At 44.5% G+C, this 26,198-nt stretch overlaps 2 protein-coding genes across 9 annotated transcripts in view; one reads left to right on the forward strand and one right to left on the reverse strand.

Annotated features, from left to right (window-relative positions):
- The window catches only part of rhbdl3 (rhomboid, veinlet-like 3 (Drosophila)), a 70,808-nt gene extending 56,700 nt beyond the window's left edge, over positions 1-14,108 (forward strand). For all 6 annotated transcript variants that reach the window (XM_059653578.1, XM_059653581.1, XM_059653580.1 and 3 more), the window contains 5 exons: positions 4-152; positions 792-904; positions 8,231-8,331; positions 9,612-9,672; positions 11,813-14,108. In XM_059653578.1, the coding sequence (XP_059509561.1) occupies positions 4-152; positions 792-904; positions 8,231-8,331; positions 9,612-9,672; positions 11,813-12,084 (696 nt within the window). In that variant the 3' untranslated portion in view covers positions 12,085-14,108. The remainder of the gene's footprint in view (positions 1-3; positions 153-791; positions 905-8,230; positions 8,332-9,611; positions 9,673-11,812) is intronic.
- A 325-nt stretch (positions 14,109-14,433) lies between these two features.
- c22h17orf75 (chromosome 22 C17orf75 homolog) overlaps positions 14,434-26,198 on the reverse strand; it is a 28,679-nt gene continuing 16,914 nt past the window's right edge. For all 3 annotated transcript variants that reach the window (XM_048555370.2, XM_048555371.2, XM_048555372.2), the window contains 7 exons: positions 25,599-25,745; positions 24,962-25,019; positions 23,233-23,352; positions 22,486-22,550; positions 19,361-19,497; positions 16,977-17,080; positions 14,434-15,659 (listed from right to left, as the gene is read on the reverse strand). In XM_048555370.2, the coding sequence (XP_048411327.1) occupies positions 15,438-15,659; positions 16,977-17,080; positions 19,361-19,497; positions 22,486-22,550; positions 23,233-23,352; positions 24,962-25,019; positions 25,599-25,745 (853 nt within the window). In that variant the 3' untranslated portion in view covers positions 14,434-15,437. The remainder of the gene's footprint in view (positions 15,660-16,976; positions 17,081-19,360; positions 19,498-22,485; positions 22,551-23,232; positions 23,353-24,961; positions 25,020-25,598; positions 25,746-26,198) is intronic.

Below are 26,198 nucleotides of genomic sequence, written 5' to 3' on the forward strand. Positions count from 1 at the left end.
CAGATTGCCATCTTTGTCTATTATGGGATGGCCCTGGAGAAGTGGGTGCTGCAGATCACACACCCTTCATATCTGAACAACCCACTAGTCTACCAGCCACAGCTCCGCAGACAAGCCTGGCGTTACCTCAGCTACATCTTCATGCATGTCGGGTGAGTAGCTGTTCCAGGCTGACCGACTGCTTCTCCCACATCACCTGTGTACTCCATGTGGTTTGAGTGCAGGAATGGGATTGATTACGATGGTAATTACAGTACAGGCAGGGAGTGGGGGGTGGGGGGCACCAGTCCTCTGACTACCCAATTCATCTCCTCCCCTCTCCTCTTATCCACATAGCCTAAAAAATACTTCCTTTCAAAATATTCATCCGTTTCCTTTTTGAATGTTGCCGGGGCTCTCAGGCAGGGCATCTTGTAATGTAGAAATATTTCCCCACAACCTTCCTTTTTTTTGCCAATAATTTCCAAACTGCATTAATCTAGTTACCAACCACCTTCACCCAGTGAAATCAGCTTTCTCTTCCTTTATTTGACCAAATTTTCCCAAAACCTTCCCTGCTGTAATGAAAACAATTGCTGTTTCTCCAGCCTCTCCACACTACTGGAACCATTGCTCTGCATGACCATTCGAACAGATTCTCTCACTGGATATATCTGCAAACAGTGATGGGGGGTTGAGGGGTCTCACTAGCACCCTGTGGAATTGGGTCAGTTTCTCATCATCGCTCTCAGAGGTAAAGCATCTGTTGGAGAGAGCAATGTGACTGTGACTGTGTGAGTTTTTTATTCCAGAGTCGAGCACCTGGGCTTCAATGTGGTGCTGCAGCTGCTGGTTGGAGTCCCTCTCGAAATGGTGCATGGTGCTGTCCGCATTAGCTTCATCTACCTCGCTGGTGTACTTGCAGGTAATGGTCCAAGGAAAGCCACATCACAGGATCACCCAGAGTCCTGAAAGTGTTTGATGAATTGTCCCAAATGTAGTTCCTCATTTCAAAGTTGCTGCAACCCAGGTCTATTGAGTTTACAACTAATTTGTGTGAACAGCAAATTCCCACAAATAGCATCAAGATAACATTTTAAAACCACCTTTCATGGTACAGCACGGGGGGTATTACTGAAAAAGGTACATTTAGTTGAATGTTGCACTCATCCAGACAATTTTCAAGAATACCAAGGAAAACAACATTTTATACCCTATGAGAGTGCTGATACATTGGCAAGTGGTCTCTGGTCGTGGTGTTGCCAGGGAGAATTTATCAGTTAAGTGATGAGTGACAGTTAACTGACAACCTTTGTCTAAGTTGGGTTGACTGATTGGCCAAGGCATTGCCCTGAGAAATGTACAACAGATGGGTGTACAGGGTAATGAGAGGAAGAGAGGTGACCTGATCGAGGTGTACAAGGTAATGAGAGGCATGGATAGAGTCGATAGCCAGAGACTTTTCCCCAGGGCAGGATTGGCTGCCATGAGGGGTCATAGTTTTAAGGTGTTAGGAGGAAGGTGTAGAGGAGACGTCAGAGGGAGGTTCTTCACCCAGAGAGTTGTGAGCGCATGGAATAGTTTACCAGTGGTAGCCGTGGAAGCAGAGTCATTAGTGACATTTAAGCGACTGCTGGACATGCACATGGACAGCAGTGAATTGAGGGGAATGTAGGTTAGGTTATTTTATTTTTGGATTAGGATTATTCCACGGCACAACATCGTGGGCCGAAGGGCCTGTACTGTGCTGTACTTTTCTATGTTCTATGTTCTAGAGTGGCTCTCACTTAGCTCCTGGTTGGAGTAGACTTTGAGCCTGGACTCTTGGTGTTAGTGGTAGATCCAGAGCAGTGAATCCTGGCTGCTATAGGCCTGGAGTGGGGAGTCCTGGCTGCGGTAGGCCCGGAGCAGGGGCTCCTGGCTGCAGCTGGAATGGAGTGGGGACTCCTGGCTGCGGTAGGCCTGGAGCAGGGACTCCTGGCTGCAGTAGGCCTGGAGCGGGGAGTCCTCGCTGTGGTAGGTCCGGAGCAGGGACTCCTGGCTGCAGCTGGAATGGAGCGGGGACTCCTGGCTGCGTTAGGCCCAGAGCAGGGACTCCTGGCTGCAGTAGGCCTGGAGCGGGGAGTCCTGGCTGCGGTAGGGCCGGAGCAGGGACTCCTGGCTGCAGTAGGCCTGGAGCGGGGAGTCCTGGCTGTGGTAGGCCCGGAGCGGGGACTCCTGGCTGCGGTAGGTCCGGAGCGGGGACTCCTGGCTGCGGTAGGTCCGGAGCGGGGAGTCCTGGCTGTGTTGGCAGCTGCAGTGAAGTTGAAATCTCCTGGGTCTTCAGCATCATCATTGCTACACCCAGAGTGGTGACTCCCTGAGCCCAGAACACCTTTCAGAGACCTTGCAGAAGCCCTGGAGCTGTGCCTGAGGCCCAATTTGAAGAGAAGTTGAACTATATTTAAGGAATTTTTAATTCTTTTTGTCACGCGAAATGGTGCTGGATATTGGTGCCAGAGCACTGTATCTTCCTGGGTAAATGTGACAATAACATTGTTCATTCATTCACCTATTTTGTGAGTTGAAAAAAGTGTAGTGCATGTACATGTTCTTTCAGACGGTGCAGCACAGGGCCCAGTCTTCTCCTACCGCACCTTCTAGAATCCTTCTTGTGGTATTTTCGCCACAACTCACAGTTCAGACCCTCACTCTAACCGGCAGAGAGCATAGCAATCTGTTCAATTGTTGAAGAGAATGCTGATCAGTTTGACCCCTGAAGGGATCATCAATCTCGAGGCAGAAGGAAGTAATCAGTGGGAAATTGTAACTAGCTCCCAGATCAGAACCAAAAATGTATAAAACCTGTAGAAGACAGGGAAGAATAAGAATCTGATTTTGAGGTTCTGAGGAAGGGTCACCGGACCTGAAACGTTAACTCTGTTTTCTCCTCCTCAGATGCTGCCGGAGCTGCTGAGCTTTTCCAGCAACTTTGTTTTTGAATCTGGTTTCGATGCTGTTGTGAGAGTTTTGTGTTTTTTCTGGAACGTACGCTGATTGTGACTCAGACAGGAGCCGAAGTAAGCTGTGATTGCAACAGCTGCTTGGAAGATATGAATTCAGAGAAAATGGGTAAAGAAAAACAGTTTTAAATCAAGGAGCATGTGCAGGATTTTTAATTGTTGTGTTTTCGACGCTCTGCCTCTGGTCCAATTCCATGACTGTCCTCAAACAGGGACTGGTCCTCTGTTAGAAAACAACGAACCAGGAGCCAAGCTGTTCGTTTGATTCATTTAAGTTCTTTTCTTCTTTCCTAGCTACATGGTATTGAGCTATCTTGACTTAAAAGATCTGAAAATTAGCAAGTCAGGCAATATAACTGACCTTAGTTAGAAAACTTGGTGGAAATTTGGAGCAAAGCTGTTTAGGTACAAATTGTGACCAGGGTTTAATTTAGGTTAATTTACATTAATCTTAAAACTTAATTCAGTTGGTAATGAGTCCGAATGCCGTCTCAGATCTAGCACTGTAAGCTGGGAGGACCAGTTACACTACAGAGGAATGTCAGCCACTTTATTTTGGTTGAGTGGTTATGAGTCGCAGTTTTGTCAGAATGGAATAAGATTTCCAATAAAAACAGTAAAAAAATCAAATGACAAGCCATTGGTCCAACACATTTATGTCAGTGCTTGTGCAGTGCTCTGTTCACATCCCTTTATCTTACCCCATCAACATTATACACCTTTCCTCTATGTGTCACACTATGCTCACGACCTCAGGGCATCCTAAACAACCAATGAACTACTTTTGAACTGTATTCATTGCCTTATTATAGAAAACAGAGCAACCAGTTTGAGCACAGGAGGCTCCCACAAACAGTAATGGAAAATGACCCAGTAATCTGTTGTAGGAATGTTAGCTTAGGGATGAATATTGGCCAGGATACAAACATGGAACCACTCCTCTCTTCTTCGAAAGTGACATGGGACTCCATTTAAATGCATCTGGGTGTTCGATGGGGCAATGATTTTGCATCTGTCTTGAGAGATTGCACTGAGGATGCTGCAGCACTCCCTCATCACTGCACCAGAGAGTCAGCCTAGATATTATTGCACCTTCAAATGGTCCCACAATTCAAAGGTAAGAGTGCGTCTCAGTGAGTCACAGTCAATATTCCGTACACCCCAGATAGCATTTAAGGAGATAGAAACAAGGGGAGAATGTTTGTTTCGGTTTGATAATGTCACAAATGCACAGCTAATAAGATTTTTGAAGGGTTTTAACAGTTTGGGAAGAAAGGCCAGTCAGAAACTGGAGAAGACAGATTTTAGATAGCTGGGAATCAGCCAGATGGGAAATGAGGCTTTTCTTTAACACAGCGAGTTTTTACAACCTAAGCTGCAGTGCCAACGAGGGCAGTGAAATCAGAATCCATCATAAATTTCAGTAGAAAATTGGAGAAATATATGAAACATGAAAGGACTTCAAAGGTATAACAGCTTCAATTTATATTGCACTTTTAACGCAGTACAACGTCCCAAAGCATTGAGCCACAACAGAGATATCAGGTCAGATGACCAAGAGCTCAAATAAAAAGGTGGAGAAACTCAGCAGCTCTGGCAGCATCTATGAAGAGAAAACAGAATGAATGTTTCGAGTTCAGTCAGCCTTCTCCTACAGTTCTGAAGAAGGGTCATTGGACTTTAAAACATTAACTCTGCTTTTTTTCCACAGGTGCTGCCAGAGCTACTGAGTTTCTCCGGAAATTTGTTTTTGTTTCAGATCGTCAGCATCCGCAGTTCTTTATTTTATCAGAACGATGCCTTTTAAGATGTGTTTTAAAGTAGGGAGAGGTCGAGAGGTTTAGGGAGGCAATTCCAGAGCTTCAGGCTTGGTATCTGAGGCATCGCTGTCAGTGGTAAAACCAGGGATGTGGACAAGGCCAGGATCTGGGAAGTGCATGGACCTCAGAGGGACACTGTAATCTGGAATGCAGTTAAAGGGAATGGGCCAATATCTGAAAAATATAAATTTGCACAGGCTTGGGAAAGTACAAAGAAGTGGAACTAATTGGATTGTTCTTTGATGGAACCAGCAGGGACAATATGTGCTGAATAGTCAGGTCAAAAACAAAAAACCTCCCACTTTGCCAATTTCCCGACACGTTTCTGCTGTTTCCTTTCCCTGACTTACACAGTCAGTGCTCCTGTCTTTCAAGCATTGCCTGTCCCAAATCTACCCATTGAACCTGCTTGACTGAGACAATAATGGCTCAGGAAATCTTCACTGTAACAGCCTCTAGTTATGCTTGCTTATACCAATACTCTAGTTATACCTGGTGTTCCTGTCTCCACAGATGGCCTGCTGGATGATTCTGGCATTTACTGGTTACGTTTCAGATTTGCAGCATCCGCAGCATTTTGCTGTTAGCTGGAATTTCACTGATTGGTTATTGCAGTCCCTACCTAGTAAACAAATCACCAGCAGGTTTGACCCATCAGGAAAGACTGAATAGACTCTGGAAATGAGGAGCTGTTTCTACTGGGGGCTTTAAACAGAAGATAGCTTTTCCAGAGAGTGTTGAGGACGTAGAATTCTCTTCCTCAGGGCATACATTTATATAGCGCCTAACTTGACAATTAGCTTGTAATGCAGTATGATGCCAACATGAAGGACTTTTGATCTCAACCTCTTCCCTTGCCTGAGGTGTGGTGACCCTTAGATTAAACCTTAGGTTAAATGAGACAGTGATCCTCTGAGACTGTGACAACTTTACCTTGACCGACCACCATCCCAATGTGCCTTAAGGCAATGAGGTACTTTTGAGATGTAGGAAGTGTACAGATGTGTTTATGAGAAAGGCAAATAAATGAGTCAGGGAGGAAGGAAATGAAGGATATGCTGATGGGGTGAGATGGAGTAGGATTAGGCAGGTACAAGTGGTTGTGTTGAGTGGGCTGTTTCTATGCTGCAAATACAAAATAAATTATTCATCGCACGGGCAGCCGGTATCATCAGCACGGAGCGTTGGTTTATTGACCCTCTCACTGACGGATTGCTGACTGTGAGCAACTGAGCTGATAACAGGGTTCAAGAGTCTCAATGGTTCCATTTTTAAATCAATTTATCAATATCAGCCTCAGTAATAACATGTAAAGCTTGAGCATCTGTCAGAAGGGGTTGAACTGGTCGATTTTCAATCAGCTTGCGTGGCAGTAGAAATGAATTATGTTTCTGTGATGTATGTATTTAACTAGGTCACATCAGGATGTTAATACATGTGTGTGTGTGGGAGCATGCGCATTTGCTAGAATGAGTGTGAACGTGTGTTTGAACATAGAACGTAGAACATGACAGCACAGTACAGGCCCTTCGGCCCTCGATGTTGTGCCAACCTGTCATACCAATCTCAAGCCCATCTAACCTACATTATTCCATGTACGTCCATATGCTTATCCAATGACGACTTAAATGTACCTAAAGTTGGCAAATCTACTACCATTGCAGGCAAAGCGTTCCATTCCCTTATTACTCTCTGAGTAAAGAAACTACCTCTGACATCTGTCCTATATCTATCACCCCTCAATTTAAAGCTGTGCCCCCTCGTGCTCGCTGTCACCATCCTAGGAAAAAGGCTCTCCCTATCCACCCTGTCTAACCATAGAACATAGAACATTGAACATAGAACAGTACAGCACAGAACAGGCCCTTCAGCCCACAATGTTGTGCCGACCATTTATCCTCATGTATGCACCCTCAAATTTCTGTGACCATATACATGTCCAGCAGTCTCTTAAATGACCCCAATGACCTTGCTTCCACAACTGCTGCTGGCAACGCATTCCATGCTCTCACAACTCTCTGCGTAAAGAACCTGCCTCTGTCATCCCCTCTATACTTTCCACCAACCAGCTTAAAACTATGACCCCTCGTGCTAGCCATTTCTGCCCTGGGAAACCCTCTGATTATTTTATATGTTTCAATTAAGTCACCTCTCAACCTTTGACTCTCTAACGAAAACAGCCTCAAGTCCCTCAGCCTTTCCTCGTAAGACCTTCCCTCCATACCAGGCAACATCCTAGTAAATCTCCTCTGCACCCTTTCCAAAGCTTCCACATCCTTCTTATAATGCGGTGACCAGAACTGTACACAATACTCCAAGTGCGGCCGCACCAGAGTTTTGTACAGCTGCACCATAACCTCTTGGTTCTGGAACTCGATCCCTCTATTAATAAAAGCTAAAACACTGTACGCCTTCTTAACAGCCCTGTCAACCTGGGTGGCAACTTTCAAGGATCTGTGTACAAGGACACCGAGATTTCTCTGCTCATCTACACTACTAAGAATCTTACCATTAGCCCAGTACTTTGCCTTCTGGTTACTCCTACCAAAGTGCATCACCTCACACTTGTCTGCATTAAACTCCATTTGCCACCTCTCAGCCCAGCTCTGCAGCTTATCTACGTATCTCTGCAACCTACAGCATCCTTCGTCACTATTTGAACGTGTGAGTGTGAGCATAATTTGCTATGTGCAAATTGACTATTGTATTTCATACATTTCAATTGTCATGTTTCTAAGGCTTACTGAAGTCTACAGAACAGCAAGGTCTTGGGCCGAGGTGCTGCTGATCCTAGCAAGGACTGTGCTGCAATAGCATTTCCCTCAGCCTTCAGAGGAGAAATGATCCGTCAGGCCTCCCCCTATAAAGCCCTGAACCCCAGGAAACATTAATACCAATAGGAGGAGCAGATGGAACTGGATGGAAACAAGGTGGAAAAGGACCAAAGATGCTGGTGTAAGCTGGCTCGTTGACTGTGGGAAAGACCAACGTACCACACAATCACCACAGGCCCTTGGTACTTAACACTGAAGCACAGATCTCCGGGATGGGACTGGAAGACTGAACAAGTCTCTCCATTTACCATCTTTTACCCCCTAAGTCCATTCAAACTCTGCTACCTGTACCCAGTTCTAGCCCCATGAGCTTCTTAATGACTCCACCACGGGTGCCCAAGTCTTCAGTTGCTTGAACCTTGCCTGGAATGTCCTCCCTAAACCTCCTTACCTTCCTTTTCTTCTTGAAGTTACTCCTTAAAGGCATAGATAGAAATATATACAAATACTCTTTAACCAACCTTTTGGACCTCTGACCTAATGAGTATCAACTATTGTTTAAGAACACTTTTTGGGATTTTTTTTTAGATTAGAAGTGTTGTCTAAACACATTATTCTCTCATAAAGGTTGACCCTCTCTCTCGGTCTCTCACAGGTTCACTGGCAGCATCAGTAGCTGACATGACCGCACCAGTAGCAGGATCTTCAGGAGGACTTTATGCTCTTGTCTCTGCGCATCTAGCTAATGTAGTCATGGTAACAAAAATCACTTGCATTTTTTTCCAGTTTTTAAGTGTAATAAAATGCCCCACGATGCTCATAGGAGCACGATATAACAACGCTTGGCAACTAAGAAGACACAAAACTGAGATTCCTGAAGAAACACAATTTGAAATTGGCTCAAACAACAGATTTGCTGTTGGGAATCCCCTCGACAGTAAAATGCTCAGTTATTGAGTATATCATTCAGTTTCAAGATTCGGTTGGTAACAATTTATGATAATATTCAAATTTTAAAATTTATTCTTAGGATGTGGGCATTACTGGTAAGGTTAGCTGTAATTACCCCCTTCCCAGTTACCCCAAGATGATGATGGGGTGCTGTCATTTTGAATTTTGAACTAGTTTTATATAACTGAGTGGTCTACTCAGGCACCTCACAGCAAATTAGACATCAGCCAGTGTTTGGTGTAAGACTGGAGGCCAGACTGAGTAAAGGTAGCAAAATTCTCCCTTTAATAAGTCAGTTGGATTTTGACAAGCAGACATTTCAGGGAATAAAGGTAAAAGTGATTAAAGTGAGTTCAAATTCTTAAATGGACTAGTGAGCGGTGGATGCTGGAAACCCAAAACAAAACCAGAAATTGCTGGAGAAACTCAGTAGGCCTGGTAGCATCTGTGGAGAGTTAACAATTCAGGTCGAGTGACCCTTCTTCTGTGAACATTGCTTTTAGTCCGCAGATACTGCCACACCTGCTCAGTTTCTCCAGCAATTTCTGGTTTTTGTACACCACTCTCACTTGCTGTGTTGCCCTCACTCTTCCTCTGATAAAACCTCTGATTCTCAATGTAAATAGCCACAGAGCCATACTTTCCTGTGTAATAATACACCCCACAGAAGAGCTTACTTGGCTACAAATTGTCCAGAAAGCCAAAATTCTCTCTTTACATCATAGCTAATAGTTTACTTTCACTGTAGGATTGCTACAAGACTAATGAGATTGAAAACATGATCTTTCTTCCTGACTGGAGGTACTGCTCATCAATACTGACTCGTGTCAGCTACTTCCATGATTTGGTAACATTTCAATCAAGTGCCTTCAGTTATAAGTGTTGCTGAACTAAATAACCTTGCAATCTTTCACACTGACAACTAAGCTGAACCAAAGTATGTCCCCCTCCCTGTACTGACAGCCATCACTTTAATCAGTATACAGTAACAAGGCAGAAACTTGCACTCTGAAATGTTGGAGCCCATAATTACGAAAGCATGAATGTACCTAACACTTCATAAAGTGACTTTGTTTCTGTTCCAGAGTTGGTCAGGAATGAGGTGTCAGTTCAAACTGATCCGGATGGGAATAGCGATGATTTGCAGTAAGTACTGGGAAGAATGTGTTGGCTGTTGCTGTTCAGGGACCTGTGTGTACCACAGTTAACAGCACCCACTCTCAGGGACCTGTGTGTACCAGACAGATAACAGCACTCACTCTCAGGGACCTGTGTGTACCAGACAGATAACAGCATCCACTCTCAGGGACCTGTGTGTACCAGACAGATAACAGCATCCACTCTCAGGGACCTGCGTGTACCAGACAGATAACAGCACCCACTCACAGGGCAGCTTGCAGAGTTGGTGTAACCCATGGCCCAGCCCCTCAGGGTTAAGCAGCTGGTACAATGGAAATATTACATTAAAAAGATACAGGTTTGAGAAGGCAGTCAGACCATTAAATTCCTCCGCCTCCGCCACATCTGCTCCCACGATGAGGCATTCCACTCCCACACATCCCAGATGTCTAAGTTCTTCAAGGACTGCAACTTTCCCCCCACAGTGGTCGAGAACGCCCTTGACCGCGTCTCCCGCATTTCCTGCAACACATCCCTCACACCCCGCCCCGGTACAACCGCCCAAAGAGGATCCCCCTCGTTCTCACACACCACCCCACCAACCTCCGGATACAATGCATCATCCTCCGACACTTCCGCCATCTACAATCCAACCCCACCACCCAAGACATTTTTCCATCCCCACCCTTGTCTGCCTTCCGGAGAGACCACTCTCTCCATGACACCCTTGTTCACTCCACACTGCCCTCCAACCCCACCACACCCAGCACCTTCCCCTGCAACCACAGGAAATGCTACACTTGCCCGCACACCTCCTCCCTCACCCCTATCCCAGGCCCCAAGATGACTTTCCATATCAAGCAGAGGTTCACTTGCGCATCTGCCAATGTGGTATACTGCATCCACTGTACCCGGTGTGGCTTCCTCTACATTGGGAAAACCAAGCGGAGGCTTGGGGACCGCTTTGCAGAACACCTCCGCTCGGTTCGCAATAAACAACTGCACCTCCCAGTCGCAAACCATTTCCACTCCCCCTCCCATTCTTTAGATGACATGTCCATCATGGGCCTCCTGCAGTGCCACAATGAGGCCACCCAAAGGTTGCAGGAACAGCAACTCATATTCCGCTTGGGAACCCTGCAGCCCAATGGTATCAATGTGGACTTCACCAGCTTCAAAATCTCCCCTTTCCCCCACCGCATCCCAAAACCAGCCCAGTTCGTCCCCTCCCCACACTGCATCCCAAAACCAGCCCAGCCTGTCTCTGCCTCCCTAACCTGTTCTTCCTCTCACCCATCCCTTCCTCCCACCCCAAGCCGCACCTCCATTTCCTACCTACCACCTCATCCCACCTCCTTGACCTGTCCGTCTTCCCTGGACTGACCTATCCCCTCCCTACCTCCCCACCTATCTTCTTTTCTCTCCATCTTCGGTCCGCCTCCCCCTCTCCCTATTTATTCCAGTACCCTCACCCCATCCCCCTCTCTGATGAAGGGTCTAGGCTTTTGTGCTCCTGAGCCTGCTGTGTTCATCCAGCCTCACATTTTATTATCATGAAATTCTGGGCCTTGCTGAAAGTTGCCATTAGATTTCAGGCTCACTAAGCTGATCAGGGAACAGGTTGTTGAGGTTCTTCTGCATGAATACTATCCACTCAATACTGTGACCATTTACTTCACCACATCTCGCACCGTTCATACAGGTATGAACAATAATAGAAATGGCACCTGAACCTGAACACACGCTGTGCAATATCGAGGTGGATGGGTGGGGAGGGGTTGATGAGAAGAGTCACAGAGAGAGCGAGAGCGAGAGAGAGAGAGACAGCGAGAGAGACTAGTGATGCTGCAGACCCATTCTTTTCTGAGATACTGAAATGACAGCCTCTCTACTTCTACTAATGGATATAAAGACCCTATTTGGAAATGAGCAGGAAATTATCCTCACTATCCTGGGACCAAAATTTACCTCTCAATGTCACACAAACAGGCACCTGGTCATTGCCACCTGGATGTTTATGGGATCTGGCTGTGCACAGCTCAGCTGCCTTGGGTTATTACCAGCAATTACCCTTTAGAAATGTCCTTCATTGGCTGTGGAGAACTCTGTGATAGCCCAGGGCTGTGAATGCCACTTTCTGAAACCAAGCCCATCCTTTTCTTTTCAGTGAGTTTGGAGTTTGGCCGAGCAGTCTGGCTGCGGTTCCATCCAGCCAACCATCCCGCATACACTCACCCCAGCTTTGTGACTCATCTTGGCGGAGTACTGGTGGGAATCACACTGGGGGTGGTGGTCCTCAGAAACTATGAGCAAAGACTCCACGAGCAATCCATCTGGTGGATCTTTCTCCTGATTTACCTTCTTTTTGTTGTCTTCGCCGTCCTCTGGAACATCTTTGCCTACAGTCTTTTGGAGATCAGGCTACTCCCACCAGCCTAAAACACTTTGCAACAAGCTTCAAGACAGAGGTGGGTGCAGGACTCCAAAAGAAAAGATCTACTGGAATCACAACATTAATGGCCTAAACCAATTGGACAAAAACACAAGAGGGTGCGTAGAAAGGAGTGGCTGGGACTCTGCAGACAAATCAACACTGTAACAAGATGAGACTGCTTCAATCATGCCCAGAGGATTCATGTAACTTCTCGTGCTGCAAATGGGTCAATTTCACATCACAGTGGAGTGATGAATTTGCTGATTCAAATAGCGATAATACAAATTTCTATTTAAAAACAGACGTTAAGTTTTCCCTGATATTAAATAGGGGAGGTCAGCTGCTTTCTGTAAACTGTTGGTGCGTCATCCCCGGACCTCCAGCAGAAGCTCACTGTGGCCATGGAAGTTGTAACAAGTCATTGAAATGTGACAGAATGACATTGGGACGACTGAATTGCCAATCTCTACTCTATCCAGTGTGTGCACAACTCAGTCACATTCGGAGATTCTTGAAAACAGCCTTGGCCACCTCATTCAAAGGATTAAGAAAAAAGCCGAAGAGGTTTATTCTAGATCACAATCCTCTGGGCACCCCGATAGTAAATGCAACATTGCCAATGCTCCCAGCAGCGAAGTAACCCTGCACCATTCAGTCTCTGGGCTGTCAACCTGGGTGGGTGTAAACACACAAAGGCAGCACTGTACTGGGACTCTGAGCCCTATCCCAGAAGGGCTGTACAGCAACTATGGAGATTATGAGAATGTTAGCACAGTGAAGAAGGTCCATATTTGAAGAGTGTGTTTCAGAGTTGGGACCTCCACTGGAACTACCACAAACATGCTTTTAAAAACTGAAAGAACTGGAGAAGACGTAAATCAGGGACGAAAACAGAAGTTGGTGGAAAAGCTCAGCAGGTCTGGCAGCATTTGTGAAGGAAAATCAGAGTTAATTTTTCGGGTCCAGTCACCCTTCCTCAGAACCCCCGAGTCCCAAGAAAGAATCACCAGGTTCAAAACATTAACTCTGATTTTTCTTCACAAACATTTTATTTAAAACTGGATTTATCGTGACATTTGGACCTTTGATGAAGGTATGCATTCTAAATGTAACCTCAGACATGTGAGCACATTTAACTGGTGTAAGAGATAACATGGGAACACAACAGGCCAGGCAGCACCACAGGAGTAAGACTTTACCAGCTTCAAAATCTCCCCAACCCCGCCTCATCCCATGACCAACCCTCCCTCTTATCCCCACCTCTTTGAACTGTCCATCTTCTCTCCCACCTACACACTCCTGCCACCTCACTGACCAATCCCCACCACTACCTACCTGCACTCACCTATCACCATCTCACCTACCTTCCCCAGCCTGACCGCCACTTTTATTTATGTCAGAGCCCCCCTTCCCCACCCCCATTTCCGAAGAAGGGTCCCAACCCGAAACATCAGCTTTCCTGCTCCTTTGATGCTGCCTGGCCAGCTGTTTTCCTCCAGCTCACACTGTGTTATCCCTGACTTCAGCATCAGCAGTTCTCACTATTTCAGAGTAGGAAAGTTGACATTTGGGGTCAGGACCCTTCTTCAGAAAAATCTGGTGTAAATAATGTTTTGTAATTTGTACAAGCTTGTTCAAACTCCTGAAATAAAGTGATTATTCATGGATCAGGATTGGTGGGAATGCCCTTGCAGATTGTAGATAATTTGACCCGCTTAGCGAGTAGTCTTAATTTATGGAAGAATTCACACATCCAACTCAGCTTAGGGCACACAAAACAAAAATGACTGCAATGTTAAAGCATTTGAAAATAAAATTGTACAAATTTTAATTTAGCCAGAAAGCTGAAGCTGAGACATATCTTAAAGGCATGTGGCAAACTTAATGCAGATGGATTTCCAGAAGGGTTTATTAGAAATCTGGACGCCTTAAGTTTTCATTAAGTCTGTATATATTGTGTATAGTTTTAAAATGTCAACACACCAGGAATGCAACCCACTGAAAATGTTGATATTGATTCATTTTAGAAATAAACTGTGATTTTATTTCTACAACATGCTTATTTTTAATCAAAGCGGGGAGATGAGAAATGTTTGGTCTACAATAGCGACAATCATTGCACTCCACTGTATTCAAGATGAAAGAAGATGCTCTCGTCACTCCTCCTCCATTCTTTCTGCCTTAGCCAAGTCTGGGATCTCTGTCAGTCTGACTTTTGTTATTTGACTCATGCAGCACCCAAGCCTTTCAACCATGCAATGGACTAAATGCACATAAGCCCAGGTTAAATTAAAGGAGATAACTATTCACTTTGGTATGAATTAAGAGGCAGACAGACCTAAAACAAAGACACATCAGATTCAAACTTTATTTAGGATTGAAACAAAGAAAACCATTGTAAATATATTCTAGTCATACACTGACAGAGTGATAGCAGAGACCCAGATGAACTTGGGGACTTGTTTTCTGTCCCATTTTGAATGATTACAGGGAGCCTCACTGATTTGGTTAAGTGTTGGATGATAGGTTACTTTGGAATGTTATTCTAATCCATCACACTCGCATTAATGGCTGAGGAAGCTAAAGCCTGACTTATTACAAGCCCCGAAATTCATTGTGCCAGATTTCTAAATTACCAGTTTCTCAGAAACTTTTTTCTAATAAAAAGAAATCAATCTTCTTTTCATTTCCATCCTTTGTTCCCACATTCGGAAACCACCATCCCAATCAAGAACGTTTTAGGTAGATGTAAAATTTATTCCCATCACCGCAACCACCCTCCCCTCGGCCAGAAAAAAAACATAAGCAGCATCATTCCTCAGTTTTCTGAGTCACTTCATATAGCTTCTTACAGGACTCCTGCTTAAATTCTTAATCCAGGTGAGGAGAATGTACAAATGTAAGTCTAGGTCCTCTCACAGCTTACTCCAGATCTCTAGTGTTGAATCACTGACAATATTCCACTGCCAACTTGCCCTTCTCAGTCCGTAGTGAGAATGAAGGGCCAGCTGTATTTCTCAGAGACACAATCCCAGTTGCTGTCTTGAGGACTGTCAAAGACTTACCCTATGAAGGAGCTGGATTAGATGTATCTCACTACTCACAACACAAGTCCAAATGGCAGAATGCTGAGCTCAGTACTAAAGCAGTAAAATTAGCCCATGGTGAGCTATTATTTCACAGGCTGCTTAAACAGCACTCACAATAACAAAGTGCACCAGCCCAGGGATGTCATGCATGTGTGATGCTGATAGAGAGTGCAGTACCTAAGACTCTTGATATCCACAGCAACAAGCATGACAAAGTAAAGAATAAAGTCTTCGCTAAAGTTAATGATTGGTCAGACACAGCATTTCTTTTAGTTAGTGGGAGTAATGACACCTTCTTCATACATGAATTCTTCTAGAACCTTCACAACATTTTGGGCCTCAGGCATCTCAACATGTTCTACCTTGACGTTCTGTAGGAGGACATCCCCATTGCCACAGTTCTTGAGAAAGACAAAGCATTTGAACAGGGCATAGTTGTTTGTCTCAGCCTGTCGAATGTACCGCTTTAGGCTGTTCATATCCTGGATGGCCTGAGAAACATCATCAGGGCAAAAGGGTAGATTAGATCGGAGTTAACGAGCAATTCAGGCTTTTCAAAGAATATATTAACTTGCATAAGTGTGTAAAGAGTAGAAATAGCATTGAGGATGCTCAGATCAATAGGTAAAGAATATTATCCACACTGGTACAAAGGCATATGGATTAAGTAGTTTGCAGGTTCAAGTTTCACACCCAGCCCAGGTCCACTAATGTCCAACAAAAAAAAACATTGCCAGACATGTCATACATCATCCAGTAAACGACAGGAATACAGGAACACCAATGGTCTGGAGCAAATTGGGAACCAAAAGTAATTAAAACACAAATAAACAAACACTGGGAAAGTCAATGGGACTGGATGCTCAAACCCAGCCTTAATGGCTTAATCTTGGGAGTTCTTCTGAAAGAAAAAAGGCAGATAGCAGAAACAATGGATGTACTGGCTACAATCTTCCAGAATTCCCTTCATTATGGAATTATCTCAAAGGAATGGAAGGCAATATAAGAAAGTACATGACCACACATGGGGTAGGTTAACTACTGGTCATTTGGAAAAATGCTCATCATTGAAGAAGTGGCCACAAGGCACTCCAGAGTCAAGAATAGGTTCAAAGATATATCTAGCAGGACAAGTAAGGGAAACCACTGGCTGTAATGTGTTTAAATTTTATAAATGCACTTTATTTCTTTCAAATCAAATTAAGGGTCATGGGTCTGGTACAATTAGCAAAGCTATAGGGGTCAGGGTGGGGGTGGTGGTCATGGTCGCGTATTAGAATAGGTGGAAAATTGAATAAGGGACAGAAAACAACAGGAAATAACAGGCCATTTACAGTTGTGCAGGTTATCACTAGTGAGGTGCTAGTGCCTCAGCCAACGACAATCCATTTTCATGATTTTTATGAGGAACTAGGTACAATGCTTCCATTCATTCAAAGCTGTTGCTACAAAGCTAAGTGGGAAAATGAGTTGTGAGGGTAATAAAAATATCTCCAGATTGGACAAGTGGGACAAGGCGGCAGAAAGAGAAGGATAACGTGGAGGGAGGTGAAGCAATTCAATCTGTTAAGAATGAAATGGGATTTTTTATGTGACTCAATGCATTTTTGACATAAGCTATCACTGACAGGAGAAGAGAAAAACTGAAAACTGCTGTTAGAAAAAAAAAGAGTAAATCCTAAATCCCCAATCGCATGTTGTACCCCAAGATATATCAGCTTGGGAAAGGCAAAATCAACTTCAATTACTGTCTAAATCCATTTCTTCTAGCTGTCCTTCACTACTGGTTTGAGGGGCAGCATCCTTACCTTTAATTTAAAATTCTCCAGGATTTGCCTTATGAGGAAAGGATTTCCACTTTCCAAACTATTTAAAAACGAAGGAATCCAGTCTTCACAAAACTTATTGCTCACTGCAAGGAAAGAAAGTGCTGTATGAGCCCAAACAAGAATCATACTTGCTGAGTAATGAAGGAACATTATAAAAGCCAAGACAATTAATCAATTGTATCAGAGATAATAGAAACTGCAGATGCTGGAGAATTTGAGATAATAAAGTGTGGAGCTGGATGAACACAGCAGGCCAAGCAGCATCTCAGGAGCACAAAATCTGGCCTAGACCCTTCATCAGATATGGGGGAAGGGGCAAGGGTTCTGAAATAAATAGCGAGAGGGGGAGGCAGACCGAAGACAGATAGAGGAGAAGATAGGTGGAGAGGAGACAGACAAGTTAAAAGGGGTGGGGACGGAGCCAGTAGAGGTAGGGAGGGGATAGGTCAGTCCAGGGAGGACGGACAGGTAAAGGGGGCAGAATTCGGTTAGTATGTAGGAAACAGGGGTGGGGCTTGAGGTGGGAGGAGGGGATGGGTGAGAGGAAGAACAGGTTCGGGAGGTGGGGACGAGCTGGGCTGGTTTTGGGATGCAGTGGGGGGAAGGGGGATTTTGAAGTTTGTGAAATCCATATTGATACCACTGGGCTGCAGGGTTCCCAAGCGGAATTGCGAACTGTAGGTGCTTTGCAGAACACCTACACTTGGTTCACAATAAACTACTGCACCTCCCAGCTGCAAGGCATTTCAACTCCCCCTCCCATTCCTTAGATGACATGTCCATCATGGGCCTCCTGCAGTGCCACAATGATGCCACCCGAAGGTTGCAGGAACAGCAACTCATATTCCACTTGGGAACCCTGTACCCCAATGCTATCAGTGTGGACTTCACAAGCTTCAAAATCTCCCCCTCCCCCCCACTGCATCCCAAAACCAGCCCAGCTCGTCCCAGCCTCCCTAACCTGTTCTTCCTCTCACCTATCGCCTCCTCCCACCTCAAGCCGCACCTCCATTTCCTACCTACTAACCTCATCCTGCCCCCTTGATCTGTCTGTCCTCCCCAGACTGACCTATCCCCTCCCTACCTCCCCACCTCTACGGGCTCCATCCCCGCCCCTTTGACCTGTCTGTCTCCTCTCCACCTATCTTCTCTTCTATCCATCTTTGATCCGCCTCCCCCTCTCCCTATTTATTTTCAGAACCCTCTTCCCCCCCTACCCCACCACCACCACCCATGACGCCCACGCCCCAATTTCTGATGAAGGGTCCATGCCTGAAAAGTCAGCTTTTTTGCTCCTAAGATGCTGCTTGGCCTGCTGTGTTCATCCAGCTCCACACTTCGTTATCTACAATTACTCAATATTTGTTCAACACATACTAAGTGGGAGGTTTCTGACTGCCGCTTGTTATTTTTCCACTGGTCCAATGATCAGCATGTAACATACAACAGAGCCAAGCTGCCTAAACTGTGGGAGGACCTATACCATGTGGACCAAAGAGAGTCAACCTAGCAACGCATTACTACCTGCTCACGAGTAATTACAGGTGGGAAATAAATACCAGTTTTGCCAGTAATGCGCAAACCAAGCACAACTATTAGATTGACTAATAAACTCTAGTCCAAGTCATGGTGAACAAGAATTAAAAACAAAATTCTGAGGGGACTTGGGAATAGAGGGGCAAGACGCTGTTTCCCCTAGTTGGACTTGCAATCAGTCTTATGATAAATGGTTGACCATTTAAGATTGAGTTGGTAAACCATTTTGCCCAAAGGTTTGTGTATCCTTGGATTCCAACTCCTCAGAGAACTGTGGATAGTCGGTGTAGAGTACTGGCAGCATCAGGGCTGATAGATTTTTGGTCACAAAGGAAAACAAGAGATAAGAGGATACGTTGAGGAACTGGAGCTGTGCTAAGAGATCAGGTATGAGAGCACTGAAAAGTGGAGCAGATGAATGCCCACATAGTCAACTCCAGTTCCAGCATTCTCATCCATATCTTTGCACAGCTTCAGTGCATACCTTCATGTTAAGACCATAAGATGTAGGAGTGGAAGTAAAGCCATTCGATGTTTCATCCCTGAGCTTCTGCTGCACACAAGCTGTCACTCCAGCTGGCATTTCCTGATTGCCCAGTGAGACTAATAAAGGGTTTCCTGTGGTGCAGCAGTACAGTCCCTGCCTCTGGTGAAAGAGGCCCAGATTCAAGTCCTATGCACTCCAGAGGTGTGTAATAATATCTCTGAACAGGTTGATTACAAAAATATCTCCAGTGGTACAGTATACGACAGACTTCAACAAACTCAGAAACGTGCACAAAGGACAAATGTTCTTTGTATAGTCTGTGGGGACTTTGAATTCCTACCAGCATTTTGAAAGGCAGGAGTAGGTTCACTGCAGTTTATAATAATGACGTTCTGTGGTTCCTCAGTCATCACTTTACACAGCGAAGCTAGCATGTTCTCTTGGATCAGACCCTGAAGGCTGGCAGCACTGAGAAACCTGGCATAAAGCAAGATTTGCAATTAGTGTCAACAATGAGCTCGAACAGGCATTCTATAAGTCGAACTGTTCAGAAATATTATGACATACTTCTGGAGCTGGTGGGACTTGAACCCGAGTTTCTGGATCAGAGGTTGCATCACTATCACTGTAATACAGAAGCCTTTGATGTTATTGCACCTTGGGGCAGGTGGAACTTGAACTTGGGCCTCCTGGCTCAGAGTTAGCAGCACTATTACTGCACCACATGAGCCCTCCACTGCTAAGACAGGAAACAACAGAACAGCTCAGGGACAGGCCCTTCAGCCCTCCAGGCCTGTGCTGACACATTTTGCCCTTCCATATTAAAACTGTCCTCACCTGCAGGATCCCTATCCCTCTGTTCCCTTCCTGTTCGTGTATTTATCCAGGGGTTTCTTGAACGTTGCTATTGTGTCTGCTCCCACCTCCTCCTCCGGCAGCACGTTCCACACACTCACCACCCTTTGTGTGAAATACATGCCTCACTCATCTCTTTTAAACTCTTTCCACCCCCCAACCCAACCCCTGCACCCTGAACCTGTCCGCTAGTAACTGACACTTCACATAGGAAAAAGCCTCCATTCCATCCATGCCACTTACAATCTTATAAGCTTCCGTCAGGTCGCCCCTCAGCCTCCTGCTTTCCAGTGAAAACAAACCCAGTCTACCCAACCTTTCTTCATGGCTAAAATCCCCCATACCAGGCAACATCCTGGTAAACCTTTTCTGTATCCTCTCCAAAACATCCACATCCTTCTGGTAGTGTAGTGACCAGAACTGTACGCAGTATTCCAATTGTGGCCTAACTAAAGTTCTATAAAGCTGCAGAATAACTTGCCTATCATTATACTTAATGCCCCTTCCCATGGAGGCAAGCACGCCATAGGCCTTTTTGCTATCTTATTTACCTGCACTGCTCTCTTCAGTATCTGCAGACCTGCACTCCCAGATTCCTCTGCTCATCAATACTCCAAAGGGTTCTGCCGTTCACTGTGTAATTACCACCTGACCTTCCAAAATGGATCATCTCACATTTGCCCAGATTAAACTCCATCTGCCATTTTTCTGCCCATGCTTCCAACTGATCTATTTCCTGCTGTATCCTCTGATAATCCTCCACAATTCTACCAATCTTTGTATTGTCCACAAATTTACTAATTAGACAAGTTATGCTTTCCTCCAAATGTTTTGTGTAGGCCACAAACAGTACAGGTCCCAGCACTGACCCTTGTAGAACAACATTAGTCCCAGCCCTCCATTCCAAAGCATCTTACAGCTGTATAGGACTTTGGTTCGGCCACATTTGGAGTACTGTGCACAGTTCTGGTCGCCACATTACCAAAAGGATGTGGATGCTTTAGAGAGGGTGCAGAGGAGGTTCACCAGGATGTTGCCTGGTATGGAGGGTGCTAGCTATGAAGAAAGGTTGAGTAGATTAGGATTACTTTCATTAGAAAGACGGAGATTGAGGGGGGACCTGATTGAGGTCAACAAAATCATGAGGGGTATAGACAGGGTGGATAGCAAAAAGCTTTTTCCCAGAGTGGGAGACTCAATTACTAGGGGTCATGAGTTCAAAGTGAGAGGAGGAAAGTTTAAGGGAGATATGTGTGGAAAGTTCTTTACACAGAGGGTGGTGGGCGCCTGGAACGCGTTGCCAGCAGAGGTGGTAGACGCAGACATGATAGTGTCTTTTAAGATATATTTGGACAGGTACATGGATGGGCAGGGAGCAAATGGACACAGACCGTTAGAAAATAGATGACAGGTTAGACAGAAGATCTAGATCGACGCAGGCTTGGAGGGCCGAAGGGCCTGTTCCTGTGCTGTAGGTTTCTTTGTTCTTTCCACTGCTACCCTCTGTCTCCTAATGACTAAGCCAGTTCTGTATCCATCTTCCTAGCTCACCCCCGATACCATGTGACTTCACCTTTTGTCCCAGTCTGCCATGATGGATGTTGTCAAAGACTTTACTGAAGTCCATGTAGACAACATCAACCACTTTTCCCTCAATCATCTTCATCTCCTCTTCAAAAAAACTTGATTAAGTCAGTTAGGTATAACCTTCTCCGCACAAAACCATGCTGTCTATCACTAATAAGTCCATTTGCTGCTAAATGTGTTTAGATTTTGTCCCTGAGAATCTTTTCCAATAATTTCCCTACCACCATGATACTTACAAGCCTGTAATTTCCAGTACTGTCCCTGTTACCCTTCTTTAACCATGGGGCAACATTAGCTATTCTCCAGTCATCTGGGACCTCCCGTGTGGAGGTGAATACCTCCTGGGAATCACATTACCCGACCTTAGCTTTCTGCCTATTTATTACTTGTTCAGATAAACAACCGCCTCCCAGCACATCACTAATCTAATAGTTTAAGAATATGCTTTGTTTTTACCCAATTACTGGCAATCATAGTTTCAACTGATTCAGCTCCAAGCTTTGGAATTCCCTGCATAGCAATTCTACCTCTCTCCTCTTTTCAACAGGCCAATCAAAAACCTCTCTCTTTGGCCAAGACCCTCCTAATATCTCCTCTTCCATCTCACGGTCAACGTTTGTCCGATTATGGCTCTTAGGCACCTTAGGACTTTTCAGGATGATAAATGTAAGTTTTTGGTGCAATATGGAACTAGTCAGAGTAGAAAAAGTCAGAACAGACCCTTGGTTTACACTGGGTTAATTTCAACTGAGGTTGCAAGTGGCCAGAGAATACTGGATAAAAATCCAGCAGCTGGGGACTTGTGGTGCAGTGATAGTGTCCTGACCTCTAGACCAGAAGTTCTTGGTTCAAATCCCACATGCTCCAGAGGTATCGGCATGTCTAAAAAGACTGATTAAAAATCACTAAAGGCCCTACAGATCCGGAAATTAAAATCAGCTGATCTCGATAAGGAAGACAGAAGTTGGTGGGAACAGCAAAACTAGTTGGCAGGTACAATTCAGATATCAAAGCATTTCTTACCTTTCAACATCCTGTTTTATTTTGTTATCAGAGTCTTTAACTTCAACTGGAGTGTGACTCAAAGCCTAAAACAAGTACAACCCAGTGGATATTACAGATTAGTACAATTCAGAATTTAAAAATGTTTATCTACAAGCCCAAAACAACCTTAATATGCATTTCAACTCCTGGCTTGCTCCTTGAAGAAAAGCAAACACACACACACACGCGCACATGCACAGTTGCCCACACTGCTCTGTCAGGGATCAGAAAGAAAGAAAATAAAAACTGCAAGTAGCTTGTGCTGCTCACTATCCAGCAGAAGGTGTACACACATACAGCAGCTGGATTAAGTGTACAGCCCAAGTAAAGGTTATACAGTCATACAAGCTCCAGGCAATTCCCTGGCCTGTGAAGAGTTATCTAATCTCAGCTAGGGCACTGGTAAGAGGTACAAGTGATTTCAGCACCCAATGGGAAAGATTGGCCATCCTGTCTGAACCCAGTGTCCGCTCCTCCCCATCACAGATATGTCTGCATACACCTGGCAAAGACGGATCATCATTTGTGATGCCATCCACAGCCAAGAATCCTGCTGACACTCACTTTGAAGACCCACAAATGTCACTTCAGAAAGGTCTTGGGGAGGGGGCTGATGGTGACGTGAGTCAGCACAATTCTTAAAGAGAGGAGGGAAGGAATAAATAAAATACTGCAATTACAAGAGCAGATAATAAGCAAGTGTCTGTTTGCTACAGAAATACTCACGGCCCGTAAAAGAACAGCAAGTCTGTTCTGAAACAGCTGCAACACCCTTCGTATGTACAGCACAGCGTCTTCATACCAGCTGCTCAGGTATGGCTGGATGTGCAGCTCAACAGCTCCAACCTGTGGTTCACACAGACACTAAGTTAAAATTTCATCCAGTAAGCAGTAAGTAACACAAAGTTCCTGGTCCCCAGGATATGTGCGGAGGCACCACAACCTGCATTTATATAGCCCTTTAAACATAATAAAATTATTAGAATGAGCATAACTAGACAAAATCTAACATGGAGCTATTTAAGAGGAGATTAGGACACCCAAATAAAACTTGGTTAAAAAAAATGTTACATCATGCCTTAAAGGAGAGGTAAGCAAGGGAGACACAGTCAGCTTTAGGGAGAGAATTCTTTAGAACAGAAGTGTGATCGGACTTGAAAGATTAAATCGGTTTCACCCTCCATAGATGCTGCCAGGCCTGCTGACTTTCTCCAGCACTTTGTTTTTATCACCACTACAATGTTCTATTCCCTGAAATAAAGCAAGGCAACCCTTCCTAATTACATACTGTACCTGCAGGCTAACTTCTTGACTCATGCACCAGAACACAAATCCCACTGCAGAACTTAAAAGGACAAATCATTCTCCATTTAAGTGGGACTGTTTTTTTTAATTCATCCTGCCAAAGTGAACAACTTCACATTTTTTCCATATTATATTCCATCAGATTTCTACCCATCCACTCAACCTATTTATAACCATCTGCAAGTTCCTTACATCATCTGCATAACATATTTTCCTACTTATTTTGGTGCTGCCTGCGAATTTTACACCATACTTTCTCTCCCCTCATTTAAGTCATTCATGTCAATTGTAAAATATTGAGGCTTCAGCACAGACCCCTTCAGGACTCCTTGTCACATTTTGCAATCAGACAGAGACCCATTTATGCATACTCTAACCCTGACCCAATCTCCTACCTATGCTAATATGTTACCACCTACACCATGAGTTTTTATTTTCCATAAAAATGTGACACCCTATCAAATGGCTTCTGCAAATCCAAATCATTACATCTACATGCTTCCGAATAGTAACAGCCTATGTTACTCCTCCAAATAACTTGAATAAATTGTTAAGTACGATTTCCCTTGGACTAAAATAATAACTCTTTCCAATTATCTAAATTTCTTTTCAAGAGGAAAAACTAACACTTTCCTCACGATAGATGTCAAGCGAACAACCTAGTTTCCTGTTTGTTGACCCCCTCTCTTCTTGAATTTGAGGGGCTATATTTGCTGCTTTTAAGGATGAATTTGAAACTAAGGACAAGAAACTGGAAAGCTGACGTGAAGAGGCTGTTCAGAATGCATAATCAGGATTAGCTGTCGTACACACTGTCAAATTCGAACAGAAGCCACAGGTACAATAGGATGAACAACTCTTCACTGCTTTTCCTCAGCATTGGTCCTCATGCAGAGACAAGACAGTGACTACTACCGGGCTAGGATAAATTAAGGGAGAAAGAAAATTTGTTTATGCAATGAAGGTTGATGTTGTGGGATCCATTGTTGGAGTTTGTGGTTTTCAAAGTACTTGTCAATGTTTAAAAATTGTTGGATTGCTGAGAAGGCAGCAGCTGAGATCAGGGAGTGCGGTGAGAAGCAGCATGAAGTTGCGGCATACAGCTTGTTGTAATTTCTACACAAGTAAAAGATAAATAATAAACTTTTACCTCAGCATCCAAGTGAAGTTGCAAGCCCTGGGCATATTTATCCAACTCTATTCTGAAAGTATAATCTTGTTAAGGAAACGAAAGTTGTTTAAAACTTGGACTTTTAACTTTAACACTTCAATCACAAAGATGTCAATTCTGAGGGGGCTGCATGAACACAGAAGGCTTTCTTGTAAGATGCAAGACCAGCAGCAAGTAGAGGCAGGTTACTGAACAAGAGAAATAAATCCTGATCTACAGAATGGTTGGTTTACAGCATGACCCAAGTGGAGTTTCCTCGCCAGCCCAACGACATCAAGATCCAACCATAAGTGAAAGATGCCATCTGCACCAAACTCAGTTCAGACTGAGAATTATTGAGGCAGTACATTTTTAACAGTTTGTATCTGTCTGCCGTCCAGCTCTGCAACTTTATTTATGTGAAAGACTTAACAGTCATTGTTGGCTGTTCACCCAATTGTTGAAGAGATGCACAGTCTTACTGCTTCTCTCCTTCCACATATACCACGTACAGAAATATACAGAAATGTTTCAGTTCAGGTAACAGAGAAAACCGAGGACCCTCCAGAAACTCAAAGCTCAGTTACTTATGGAGCAGATGTGCAGAAATATCAGTAGCTGTTCCTTTGAAGGATATAGTTCAAGGCTCTTCTCTGTACTACCCAGAAAGCAGAGAATGTAATCAGTAACCACAGATTTTGACTCTGGTCTGTTACTTTCTGGGCTTGGGGGCTGATCCGGTTGGACGAGACAGTAGTAACAAGCGACAGCCTGCTCAGCTATGCTGGAAACAAACAAAAGCATTTCACTTAATACGCAATCTTTAGCCGGACATCACTAATTCGCTGCACATATAACAGACCATCTCAGGCTCATTTCGTCCAAGGACAGCATCACTTCGAGAATTAGCTCCCCCCCCAACCCACACACACAGGGAGTGCAACACACAATCACCTCTTATATTTGTGACGGATGTTTAAAAAAGCTTCGTCCAATTTTGGGCCCCACACCTCAGGAAGGACATACTAGACCTGGAGCGTGTCCAGCGAAGATTCACACGGATAATCCCTGGAATGGTAGGTTTAACGTATGATGAACGGCTAAGGATCCTGGGATTGTACTCATTAGAGTTTAGAAGGTTGAGGGGAGATCTAATAGAAACTTACAAGATAATGTAGGGCTTAGAAGGGGTGGATGCTAGGAAGTTGTTTCTGTTAGGCAGGGAGACTAGGTCCCG

This window comes from Stegostoma tigrinum, chromosome 22, assembly GCF_030684315.1.
Source record: "Stegostoma tigrinum isolate sSteTig4 chromosome 22, sSteTig4.hap1, whole genome shotgun sequence".
Lineage (NCBI taxonomy): Eukaryota > Metazoa > Chordata > Chondrichthyes > Orectolobiformes > Stegostomatidae > Stegostoma > Stegostoma tigrinum.